This window comes from Aspergillus glaucus (assembly GCF_001890805.1).
Source record: "Aspergillus glaucus CBS 516.65 unplaced genomic scaffold ASPGLscaffold_10, whole genome shotgun sequence".
Lineage (NCBI taxonomy): Eukaryota > Fungi > Ascomycota > Eurotiomycetes > Eurotiales > Aspergillaceae > Aspergillus > Aspergillus glaucus.
The window spans coordinates 502,997-514,467 of NW_019170462.1; the positions used below are offsets into that span (position 1 = coordinate 502,997).

At 50.5% G+C, this 11,471-nt stretch overlaps 8 protein-coding genes across 8 annotated transcripts; 4 read left to right on the forward strand and 4 right to left on the reverse strand.

Moving 5' to 3' along the window:
• Nucleotides 1-200: 200 nt before the first annotated feature.
• ASPGLDRAFT_82269 (putative mitochondrial carrier protein (Rim2)) lies at nt 201-1,944 on the reverse strand. The gene is made up of 3 exons (XM_022550159.1): nt 1,571-1,944; nt 563-1,510; nt 201-505 (listed from the first exon to the last, which is right to left on the reverse strand). Exons 1-3 carry the CDS (start codon nt 1,756-1,758, stop codon nt 466-468), a joined length of 1,176 nt encoding a protein of 391 aa, XP_022400973.1. The 5' UTR covers nt 1,759-1,944; the 3' UTR covers nt 201-465.
• Nucleotides 1,945-2,132: 188 nt separating this feature from the next.
• ASPGLDRAFT_149542 (60S ribosomal protein eL21) lies at nt 2,133-3,289 on the reverse strand (the record flags this gene model as incomplete). Its single annotated transcript, XM_022542042.1, has 3 exons — nt 2,133-3,003; nt 3,082-3,149; nt 3,254-3,289. 3 exons carry the CDS (start codon nt 3,287-3,289, stop codon nt 2,631-2,633), a joined length of 477 nt encoding a protein of 158 aa, XP_022400974.1. The 3' UTR covers nt 2,133-2,630.
• A 249-nt stretch (nt 3,290-3,538) lies between these two features.
• ASPGLDRAFT_149547 (40S ribosomal protein uS4) lies at nt 3,539-4,552 on the forward strand. Its single transcript, XM_022542043.1, has 5 exons — nt 3,539-3,575; nt 3,644-3,681; nt 3,763-3,781; nt 3,861-3,959; nt 4,023-4,552. Exons 1-5 carry the CDS (start codon nt 3,562-3,564, stop codon nt 4,432-4,434), a joined length of 582 nt encoding a protein of 193 aa, XP_022400975.1. The 5' UTR covers nt 3,539-3,561; the 3' UTR covers nt 4,435-4,552.
• ASPGLDRAFT_74385 (uncharacterized protein) lies at nt 4,385-5,675 on the reverse strand. Its single transcript, XM_022549732.1, has 2 exons — nt 5,386-5,675; nt 4,385-5,313 (listed from the first exon to the last, which is right to left on the reverse strand). Exons 1-2 carry the CDS (start codon nt 5,608-5,610, stop codon nt 4,669-4,671), a joined length of 870 nt encoding a protein of 289 aa, XP_022400976.1. The 5' UTR covers nt 5,611-5,675; the 3' UTR covers nt 4,385-4,668.
• A 66-nt stretch (nt 5,676-5,741) lies between these two features.
• Nucleotides 5,742-7,330, forward strand: ASPGLDRAFT_171422 (uncharacterized protein). The gene is made up of 2 exons (XM_022542738.1): nt 5,742-6,007; nt 6,074-7,330. The coding sequence occupies exons 1-2, from the start codon at nt 5,877-5,879 to the stop codon at nt 7,239-7,241; spliced, it is 1,299 nt and encodes a 432-aa protein (XP_022400977.1). The 5' UTR covers nt 5,742-5,876; the 3' UTR covers nt 7,242-7,330.
• Nucleotides 7,331-7,522: 192 nt separating this feature from the next.
• On the forward strand, nt 7,523-8,547 carry ASPGLDRAFT_47122 (uncharacterized protein). Its single transcript, XM_022546594.1, has 4 exons — nt 7,523-7,789; nt 7,852-7,984; nt 8,053-8,110; nt 8,186-8,547. Exons 1-4 carry the CDS (start codon nt 7,719-7,721, stop codon nt 8,530-8,532), a joined length of 609 nt encoding a protein of 202 aa, XP_022400978.1. The 5' UTR covers nt 7,523-7,718; the 3' UTR covers nt 8,533-8,547.
• A 484-nt stretch (nt 8,548-9,031) lies between these two features.
• ASPGLDRAFT_47126 (uncharacterized protein) lies at nt 9,032-10,456 on the forward strand. The gene is made up of 5 exons (XM_022546595.1): nt 9,032-9,178; nt 9,230-9,560; nt 9,611-9,667; nt 9,716-9,877; nt 9,936-10,456. Exons 1-5 carry the CDS (start codon nt 9,070-9,072, stop codon nt 10,291-10,293), a joined length of 1,017 nt encoding a protein of 338 aa, XP_022400979.1. The 5' UTR covers nt 9,032-9,069; the 3' UTR covers nt 10,294-10,456.
• Nucleotides 10,457-10,733: 277 nt separating this feature from the next.
• ASPGLDRAFT_47128 (uncharacterized protein) lies at nt 10,734-11,471 on the reverse strand. Its single transcript, XM_022546596.1, has one exon. The coding sequence runs from the start codon at nt 11,084-11,086 to the stop codon at nt 10,820-10,822; it is 267 nt and encodes an 88-aa protein (XP_022400980.1). The 5' UTR covers nt 11,087-11,471; the 3' UTR covers nt 10,734-10,819.

An 11,471-nucleotide genomic window follows, 5' to 3' on the forward strand; every position in this document is an offset into this window, starting at 1 on the left:
GGACTGAGGGACTGCACAGCCATGTTCATGTTCGTAGGTTTACCTTCTTTTTTTTTTTTTTTTTCTTCCTATTTTCCATGTTTGTTGCCCTCGCGGACATAATAGGGTGATTGATGTCATGGTCTAGACCTTCAATGTCAGATATGAGGATTGTGGATTCGATGCTGTCCAACGCATATACATCTGGAACGGTCTATTAGAGCAATTATCTATTGCGGTCTAGATTCCAATAAGAAACAGAAACGGCTGTGCATAAACGGTCATTCAATTGTTTTATCGTAGAGGAGGGGTTTGAAGATAAGCAAGATCTATGGCTGACTATGCGACTTTCCGAGGTTCAATGCGCACAGCTTGTCCGGACGGAGAGGTAGGTAATATAATACAGGTATGTCGCTAAATAAACGGTGTAGATGCTTTTTTCCTTTCACTTTTCAGGCATTAAGAGGGTCATGTCACGCAAAGTCGTTAAGACGTCGCTCCGAAGGCGCGCAAAAGCAATTCATACCTGTTGTGACATGTCAGTAACCTTATCTTATCAACAAAGCAAACCCGGGATACTCACATTCCAAACATGATGGCAGCAGACGGAACCACGCGAAGCAAATGCGGCGTCAGACCACCATACAGCCCAACCATACCCTCCTCCTTCCATACCGTCTTGAAGCACTGCACAAGCCCAGTATACTTCATCTCAGCCTTACCCTCCGCAGTCGACACGGTAGGCGCCTGCCTCAATCTTGTCCGGACAACCTCATGCGGGTATGTGAGTGCCGCAGCGACCAACTTCGCCATACCAGCAGAAGCGATCCGGCCACCCCATAACTCCGCGGTATCCCAGTATCCGTACTCATGCTTTGGATCGGCCAGTTTCACCTCTTCCCTGCGTCCGAGGAACATCTTCATTTGTTCGTACATAACCCATTGTAATGTCGATTCCGTCACGCCCAGGTATGATGCGGAAAGACCCTTGTACAGACCCCGAATACCCTCGTGGTGAACCGTCTGCTTGATACAGTCCCAGCTGTTCTTATATTGTCGTCCCTTTCCAGCTTCCAAATTCGACTTGTCGAGTTGCAGTCGCGTCTTGATGAGCCAGATCGGGTTGGTCGCAGTGCCGGTGGCAATCCCCGCCACTGCGGCCGCTGTTAAATGCACCCCAACGGGCGTCTCTTTCGCATCCCGGTAGTCATAATAGTCACTTATAATACGCTTTCCGTTTCCATATGCGGCGAAGTTGATCGCACGGGCCGGGACGACACCGATCAGGTTCGGGCCCAGGCCCTTGAACAGAGCGCGCCACCCTTCATGGACATGTATCGAGCGGAGGATCTGGAACGTCTCGCTAAAATGCAGGATCGCTAGACGAGGGAGGGAGGTAATCGACGAGGATGGTGGTACGGGGTGAGAGGCACGAAGGGCTTGTAGTTGTGCTTGGTAGAAGTCGGATTGTAGACGGGTTTTGAGGACATCGAGGGGCGATGTGAGCGTCGCAGAAGTCATACCACCAAGGCTGTGGAAAATAAGACTCAGTATTCGTCAACCATTAGCTAAAAAAAGCTTGAGAACATACCCTCCTGCGACGAAATGTGCATATGGCTTTGGTTTTGTCTCGGCCTGATCTGGCCGCACGCGCTGGGGCACCACATTGCCGGTTTCTCTTGATTGTATTATTTTATCATTCCCAATCTGAGGCGATTGATTACCGGTTGCCAGATGCGTCTGCGACGTGCCGGTGTTGGGGTTAGCTGGGAGAGACATTCACGAGGACTGGATGTTGATGTACCAGTCGAGGGCGGTTCCGATCGGCGCGGTTTGGAATGACAAGGTAAAAAGAACACCAAGAAAGACAGTATATTCAAGTCAAGCAATTTGTGTCTCGTGAATTATATCTTGGTGGGTGTGTACAGGAAATAGAAAGGAAATAGGAATTAAAGGGAACATACGATAATCGTATCGATAGGAAGAAAAATTGAATCTCGGCGGCGATTTTTTTTGCGGAGTCCGGAGCGGACCTGTCTGCCACTGCTGATTGGAAATCACTACCAGAGCAGGGCATCAAAGGCCGCAGAGCATAAGAGTCCAAATAAGGCATTATCTATGGATTTACATTCGCATTGGATGTGTATACTTATCCCGTCTCTAGATCGATGTTGTATGAATCCCCGGATCGTCTCGACGTCATGAGCCCTACATGCGTAGTACAGTGACCAAAAGCCCGGGCTGGATTGTGTATGTCGAATCCTAAGTAGTGATAGCGGGCGAATCGAGACTTCTACGGCTACAAGGTGGCATGGCTTGGCTGCGGACGCCGTAGTTCACCTCCAGTCTGGATCCAGTATTCCACATCATTATCATGGCTTCAAAAGTGCTTTTGGTTCCTCATCTGTATATAGGGGCTGCACGATATCCGTAGTCATCCAGGGAAATGCGGCCAGGCAGTTGAAACAAAAAGAAATTGAGAATTTTTCTTTTTTTCTCATTCAAGGGAATCTATGCACAAGCCTTACAAGTGCCGGAACAACGAAAAACCCTATAATATTTTTTATAATATTCCGCTTCGTTGAATGCAAATCCACCCATAGATGGAGAAAACCCAGAAACACCAAACCGCGTCGACCGAATCCATTCGTTTAAATGTGAGTGTCGTAAGCAACAGGGGCGATGGTCTCGGGGGTGATACCCTCGACGGTGTGAGCCTCACGGGGCTGGGCGGGCTGGCGCTTCAAGTGGAGATGGACACCCTGCTCCTTGGCCTGGCGCTTCTTGTCGGCGTTCTCCTTGACACGTCTGATGAAGTCCTCACGGGAGCGGGAGTGCTTGACGTGCTCGATGCGGACGTTCAGGCGCTTCTCGATGTAGCGGTTGTCGACGACCTTGTAGAGGAGGACACCGACGGAGGACTTGGTCACGTTGTAGACGACACCGGTCTTACCGTTGAAGACCTTGTGGGGCATACCATGCTGGACGGCACCGTTGACGTGGATGTCGACAATGTCGCCAACCCTATAGATTCATCGTCAGATTCCTTGCCCTTATAACATATCTCGATATCGCATCAAAGCGGGGTTTTCGTGTTCGTACCGGTAGGTCTTCAGGTAGGTCGAGGGCCGAATCTGGCCATGCTCCTTGAAGTTACGGGCAAAGGCATACTAATATTCCTCGTCCGTCAGCATGCGCCGTTCTCCCACGCCATGAACCACGATCGCAAATTCGCCGTAAAAAGAATTGACATCGAAAAACAAGAGCAACATACCCGGGTGCCGCGTCTCAAACCGTGCGAGTGACCCATTGTCGGCGGTTTTGGTGATACTGGAGTTAGTTGTCGACAACGAAAAAGTGCCTTCTTCCGCACCAAGCGGTGGTAGACTTCGGGATTGCTTAGTGCGCGGTCCTCCGCCAGCACAGCCCTAGCCCTTGCGCTAGTCCACATCAGGATTCAGTTCCACTCTCGCTCGCTTAGTCCCACCCGGCGAAAACAACATCTTCAACTTCTCTATCTTTGCGAATTCCGAGAAGCTTGGTAGTGTTCGACAACTTCACGACAACCCACCTTCCGCAGCCATGGCCCCCGTCCCGTGAGTATCCTGCATCGTGGACTCGATTGCCCATGTCGCATCGATTCTAACCGCTATGTGAAATACAGTCGCGTCTACTCCAAGACCTACAAGGTCCCTCGTCGTCGTAAGTACTCCTCGAAGTTCTACAAGATGAAGCGAAAAATGCGATCAATCACGGGAACATGTGAATACTGACTTGTTACAGCTTTCGAGTCGGCTCGTCTGTTAGTACTCTCCGGCCACTAATCAGAAGCGTGCTTCTGTTTATGTCGTGTGTTCAGTTGCCTAACCATTTTTCGATAGTGACTCGGAACTGAAGACTGTCGGCGAGTACGGCCTGCGCAACAAGCGTGAGGTGTGGCGTGTCCAGCTTACCCTGTCCAAGATCCGTCGTGCTGCTCGGTATGCGATCCCAGTTATTCAATGAAGGAAAATGTATGGAATGAAACTAACTCACTTCCATAGTGAGCTTCTCACCCTCGACGAGAAGGACCCCAAGCGTCTGTTCGAAGGCAATGCCCTGATTCGCCGTCTGGTCCGTATCGGTGTGCTTGACGAGTCGCGCATGAAGCTCGATTACGTCCTTGCCCTCCGCATTGAGGACTTCTTGGAGCGCCGTCTCCAGACCTGTGTCTACAAACTCGGTCTCGCCAAGTCCATCCACCACGCCCGTGTCCTGATCAAGCAGCGTCACATCCGTGTCGGCAAGCAGATCGTCAACGTTCCCTCCTACATGGTCCGCCTTGACTCCCAGAAGCACATCGACTTCGCCCTTACCTCGCCCTACGGTGGTGGCCGCCCTGGCCGTGTCCAGCGCAAGAAGGCCCGCGCTGCTGAGGGTGGTGGTGAAGACGGTGGTGAGGAGGACGAGGAGTAGATTATTAAAACTAGGAGTATGGACGGGTTTTAATTTAGATATTCAAAAAACGGGGTTCCATTGTGACTGCAGCATAGCGTGTCATGTTGTACGATCATATGATAAACGAATAAAAAGTATCATTCGAGACCCTAATTCTTGTCCGTAACGTCATATGTCTATATACACCTTTGTCCCTAACACCCTCGTTTCCTAAAACGCCGTCGTAAATCATACAAACCCGAATGAAGATCCTTACTCCCCGACACCCACTATCTTCTTCAACGTTTCTTCCGCCCCTCTATACCACCGTCCCATCTCTTCAAGACCGTCACTCTCTCCCTGCTGCTTCTTCCGCTGAGCTTCTCTGGCCTGCGCAATCTCCTCCGTCTTGCGTCTCTCAAGCACACCCAATTCCCGCTCAATAGCCTCAGCCTCCCTCGTCTTCCTAGGCAACGCATTCTGTACCGTAGCCAACTGACGATTAAGCGCCGCAAGTTCAGCCTCACGCTCAGATAACAGCGATAACGTCGCAGGAAGAGGAAGCTTCTGCGACGACGATGCATCATCCATATTGGCAACCTGTTTCGCGCGTAACCCGGCGATAGTCGACTCAAGGTTCGCGATGGATTCGGGGAGTTCGGAAAGTTGGGCCCCTTGTAACTGGACGTTCTTATAACGCGCTGCGAGATCCCTTCCTGTCTTCTCCATTTCCTCGATCGTCATTCGAACATCTTCTTTGCGCGCTTTGAGCTCTGCTTTTATTTCTGCGAGTTGGGTTTCGAGTTTGAGGTTTTCATTGTTGTCGACGACGAGGGGCGGATCGCCTACGATTGCGCGGAGGAATTTTTCTTTTGTGACTTGTTCGACGTAGGAGAAGCGTAGTTTGGAGAAGAGTTCCTGTGTAGAGATGCTCGTCAGCGTTCGTTTCCTCCAATCGTGCAGGGTATGCCAACCAGTTCAACTCCGTACCTTGTAATGCGTCAAGTCCGCCTCCAACGAAGACGGCGTGGGGTTATCGAGAGCAGAGACATCAGAGCCACACTTCGAGGGAGACCGTTCCTGATTCTCAGTCTCTGATTCTAATCCGATGGGTTCGCTGATGCGGAGGATGGAGAGGTATGTTTTGATATCGCCGTGTTCGTTCTCGAGGCTTTGAATTTGACTTAGCGCTTCAGAGGAGTTTGGGTCTGCCATGTTGTTGCAATGCCCCAGATGTACCAGAAATCAATGTTTTTCGAAAAGTGTTGTTGGTAACGCGCAATGCGGAGGTAAATAAATTAATCTCTATCGCCGCCCGCCGATTGATAAAATTGCTCCGCTTCGGCGGGCGGTGACTTCACTTCTGTCAATCTTGGGCATTGATATCTCTGGTCTGTTTCTTCTTGGACTATTTTCTCTATTCTTGAATACCATATTCTGGACTTATCTGCTGTCGCATCTCAGCGCGACTCCCTCCGACCATGCCTCCAAGACCGGGAGCGATTGGCGACCTCAGCAACGACGACTACGTCGCGCAGGTCCTCGCAAACGAAGCACGGGATAATTCCAAGAAATACGCTTTGGAGGGATTAGGGGCATACATGCCTAAGAAGTTCGTTGTTTTCTGCTTACATATAGATTGACGCTCAGAGTGCTAACCGGATAACTTATGCGACAGACCGTCAGGCGCAGCCCCGAAACCAAATACGCGATTCCTGCGACATATCATCCGAGAAACGGATAACCATAATACGGCACTGAAGCGAAAGGAGGAGAGGGAGGCTAGGGAGCGAATGCGCCAGTTACGGGAGCAGCAGGCTGCTTCTTCGTCGGCATCGCACGATACGAGAAGACACCGTGGGGACCGGGAGCGTGAATCCGGCGTTCGGGACGGAGAACGAGAGAGAAGGGATGGCCGGGAAAGAGAACATCGTCGGAGGAGACATAGAAGTCGTTCTATGTCAGAAGATAGAGATAGAGATCGCGCGCGAAGACACAGGCGGGGGCATGAGTCGGAGTATGAGCGGTCCAAGTATCGACGGAGAGACCATGGCGACGATGAGCGCGATTACTCGAGACGGCATCGGTCGTATTCTCGCTCGAGAAGCCGGTCTCCTCGAATTGAACGAGATCGTGATTCCCGGGGTGGTAGACGGCGTCATGGACGATCGTCGTATCATTCTAGGTCTCCCGAGCGCTCTCGTTCTCGATCTCCTGAGCGCTCTAAGAGGAAATACAAAGAGGACGGTGATAGACGCGATGAGCATCGCAGCTCCCGAGAACACCGGTCCACTCACAGGTCCAGCCAACATACGAGGAGACTATCCCCGCCGACAACAGACCAGAACCAAGCATCAGATCACGACTCAGATCCATTGGAGGACCTGGTAGGACCGCTACCACAAAGAGACGGTATTGAGGCACCCATGCGCTCTCGCGGACGAGGCGCCTACAAGCCCAGTCATAGTAACATCGACGCCCATTTCGCGAAGGACTACGACCCAACGCTCGACGTCCATCTGGACGACGATGACCCATCCTCCGGAAACAGATCTACACGCCGTCGAGTACCAGGACTCATGACCGAAGACGATGACTGGGAACTCGCCCTCGAGGCCCTGCGGGACCGGACTCGCTGGAAACAAAAGGGAGAGGAGAGACTACGGCAGGCTGGGTTCAGCGAGTCTACGGTGGACCGGTGGAAGAACAACGCTGCTTTTACGGGAGGGAATACAGAGGGCAGTATCGAGGACGTGAAATGGTCGAAGAAGGGCGAGGGACGTGAATGGGATCGAGGAAAGGTCTTTGATGAGGATGGACATGTTGATGTTAGGGCGCCTTGGTAGGCTTTTTGTTGACGATTATGGCGTTCAGTCGTTGGCACCTTGCATAGATTGAGCACTTATATACCAACTTTATCATCCCAATCCTTCAGTATCTTCCCTTCCAATTACTATCACATTGAGTGATGATGCTCGACAATGGCACCATCACCAATCACCGCCAAGCCATAGATTGCGCGCAGTTCCGCACGTTAGTCAGAGCGCGGAAATTCAGCGTTGACATCACTTATTCAGATATTGATCTGATAATAAAAGCAGCATTTGAAGAGATTGATTGTTATCTGATTCGTGATTACCAGGAGTAGATTATCAATAATCGCTGGCGTGGTTGGCTCTGGATCCTTCGACTGGACAACTTCAGACATATATTTCGACAAACAACCATACATCTCACGACTTGACAGGAATTTGCTTCGCTTGTTGTTTCGACGATCGTTCGTTGTCTTGAAACTACATCGAAAGAATAGCATTCTTTGCGCAATGACAGACCAATTCGCATACACATACCCCTCACCATTGGAGGGGTATGAGAATCTCGAACCACTCCCGGAGTAAGCGGCATCGCATGAGACATGAATAAAAAGAACAGAACATGTACTGACAATTGATGCAGAGAGAGAAACGACGACGGAAAGTCTTTCAAGAACCCGCAACATGGGGTCTTGAGCAAGGCGTATGAGGAATTCCCGGATCCTTTATCCAAGGACCGACGGGGAGGGTTTGATATTCATATTTATCATTTTCAGGTTTGTTCTCTTCATTTTCTGGGATAATATCCTGCTTTATTAGAATGGAAGTAGCTGATTGTCGATAGAACAACCCCGACCAAGCAACCTACGCAAAAGCCCTCTGGGAACGAATCCGCCGGGAATGTAAGTAGCACATTCCCCAACACCCGAATCCAACCCAATCCAACCCAATCCAATCCCCCCACTAACCATTACCAGTCCCCGAACTCCGTATCTACACCTTCTTTGACCGCCCCGTAGGCCCTCACCCCGTCGCCATGTTCGAAGTTAACCTCTTCACCCCCGCGCAGTTCGGCGCTTTCATCCCATGGCTGGTGATTAATCGCGGTCCGCTAAGTGCCCTGATCCATCCGAATACGGTGGATTCGGAAGAAGAGAGGAATCATACGCAGAGAGCGACGTGGTTGGGGGAAAGGATTCCGTTGGATTTGAGGCTGTTTAAGTTGATGAAAGAGAGGGAGAAGAGGGAGGAGGAGAGGGAGAGGGAGAGGAAGGCTGCTGAGGGGAGGTTATGGGTGGTTAATAGTGTGCAGGGACAGGGGTAGTATAGTAAAATGAATGGATTTTGATTGATTGATTGATTGGATGGTGGCATCAAGTGTCAAATGCACGTGAATGTTGACTTTGGTCATGCCCTATTCCCATACAGCCAGCCAAACATCACGGGACCTGCGCAACAATCGGTCCATCCCAATCACACAACGCCTGTCCCCCACCGCCGGGGAAACAGAAACATGATCGCTGATCCCATCATCCGCATCCAATAAGCAGCAAGCATGCGTTCTCAACTCATGCAGACGAACTTTATGATCTTCTCCGCCAAAACCGCGACTCAGAGCGCTTGTTCCTTGCACGGAGTTGCAATTGGATTGTGATTGCTTTTTTCCCCACCAAGGACAGTGCTGGTATTTGTGGACGGTCGCAAGATGAGTTCCTTCGGTGCTACTGGTGGGCTTTGGGGGGGCGTTTGGTATGTGTTATTCTTGTGACATGGGGTTTCATATAAGGCTGACCCGGAGATCTTATTTTGTATTTTGACTACAGGGTCGCAGCAGAGCAACTTTTCGATGTACCTATCCACGATGCAGTTGGCTCTGAAGCCTCTCATGTTCGTCTCGGGTATACTGTCAGGCAGTAAGCCTCCTACAGACCTATCTGTGACGCCAATCCCAAGCTATGTCCTCGAATACGGTTAGTTCCTACATAAAACCCACACCTCGTCTGCTATTCTAACAGATCTAGCACCTCTCATCTGGCTCCATAGCCAAGATCCCTACAGGCCCTCCGATATTGCCCAGCAGCTTGCCCATACCACACCCATGGTCAACTGGACAGCCGTGCAAGACCTTCCCGCGCCGGTAACCCTCAGCAACCTGGACGGTCTCAATGAGCACGGCAACGCCAGTGTCTTCTTGACGTCGAAAGAAGGCATCGATGCTGATCCGCAGCCGGCATGGTTGTATGGTGATACTTTCGATCAGAATAATAACACTGGGAATGCTGTTTCGTCGGTGGTTGTCACTCGTGACCATGGGAACGACACGCTTGATGCGTTCTACTTTTATTTCTATGCGTGAGTTACCCAGGTCAAGAGGTATATTGGACACTAGCTCACCAGTCCAGTTACAATGAGGGAAACACGGTTCTGGGAATGGAGTTTGGTAACCACATAGGAGATTGGTTAGTCGAGACAGACCCTACCTGGGTTACCTCACACTGACCCTTTAGGGAACACAACATGATTCGCTTCCAAAACGCAACCCCAGAGGCAATCTGGTATAGCCAGCACGCCAGCGGACAAGCATTCACATACAACGCCATAGAGAAACAAGGCAAGAGGCCCTTGGGCTACTCCGGAAATGGCACACATGCCACTTATTCCACTCCCGGGTTAGTCTCCCTCCTCATTGAGAGATCCCGGACTCATCTGACAGTGTGTTCTCCACAGCAACCACGACCACACAATCCCCGGCCTCAACCTCCCCGCCGGCTTCCTAGTCGATAAAACCGACCGCGGAATCCTCTGGGACCCCACCAAATCCGCATACGCATACAGCTATGAGCCCGCCACAAAGACCTTCCAGGCCTACGACCCCAGATTCTCAGTGAACTGGCTGTATTATAATGGACAATGGGGTGATGATGCGCTGCCGGGGGGGCCAGAGTTGTTAGGGCAGAAGAAGTGGACGGGAGGACCGAATGGACCGAAGTTTAAGTATTTGGAGAGGGAGGAGGTTTGTCCGTCGCATCCGTGCGTGGTTTTGCCGTTTCGGTCATGGGAGGAAGGAGAGGGAGTGCCTGAATAGCGTAGAGACGCCTGATGATTGATGATGCGATGCGCATGGATAATGCCCCGCAATAGCTGCTCATGTGGGGTTCAGATTGCCTGCAGCTTTAAGAGGTTCCATATCGGCGGTGCGTGTCCTGGAGATTAGCATTTGTCATGGAATGGAATTTCAAATGATGTTCTTTTCGGTGCTCAGTAGTAGTGCTTGACTGAATCATGAATAGTCGCCAGTTCTGGAGGACAGAGATGGGAGAGCGGAGTAATGGCGCTCATCGAGTGGACCACCACGTGATACCAATATAGCCCGATAAGGCAAGAGTCAAGCCACATAAAGATACAGACACCGGAAACAAAGTACATTGAGCTATCTAGTTCCGGAGGTACTTTGGATAAATACGGGACGGGTTGCCACCGCGGCACCGTGCTCTGTATGTCAGCTCCACGTGTGATCAGATCGGCCACTTTTTAGAGTCGGACTATTGAATGTTGCGCGCTGGGGATGAATTCATTGATCGATCTGGGGGAGGAACGAGGCTGCAGGAGCGTTAAGAGTGGATATCGTATTGTTCAATACGGTAGAGTAAAAGCCATACTCCGGATGTCCAGTCGAGCACGACTCCGGATGAGCTTCCCCTGAAAATGAGCCCCTCCGAGCCTAAAAATACGGTCACTAAGTCTAGCGCAACCAACCACACGCCACGATTCGGGGGGGAGAGCAAAGGTCGAGCCCCTGAGCTGAGGACCAGAGGGAAAATTTTGAGAGAAAAAAAAGAAAAAAGAAAAGAAAACAACAGCGGATAGACAGATCGCATTGTCGTCGTGCTTCTCATCATTTCTTCAGGCATAATAATAGCAAGAACGGGAATACCTGTGGGTGGTCATTGCTTTCAACCCGTTCATACATATCAATCACTTTCGGACCGGACAGTAGGAAGAATAGGGAAAAAACGAGCCCATCCATATCTTCGCTCGGCCGATCTTCATCAACGCCGGAATTGCGCTTTTCTAATCTCTTCTCTCTTCTCATTTCTCTCCTTTTTCATTTCGCGTATTCGCATTCTCTTATTATCCGTTCATTATCATCATTATTATTATTCTCCATGCGCCGCTTTAGCCGGACGCTGTGAGCTGGTTGTTTCGCATTCCAAATCGAAAGAAAAACACAAAAAAAAAAAAAAAAAAAAAAAAAAAAAAAAA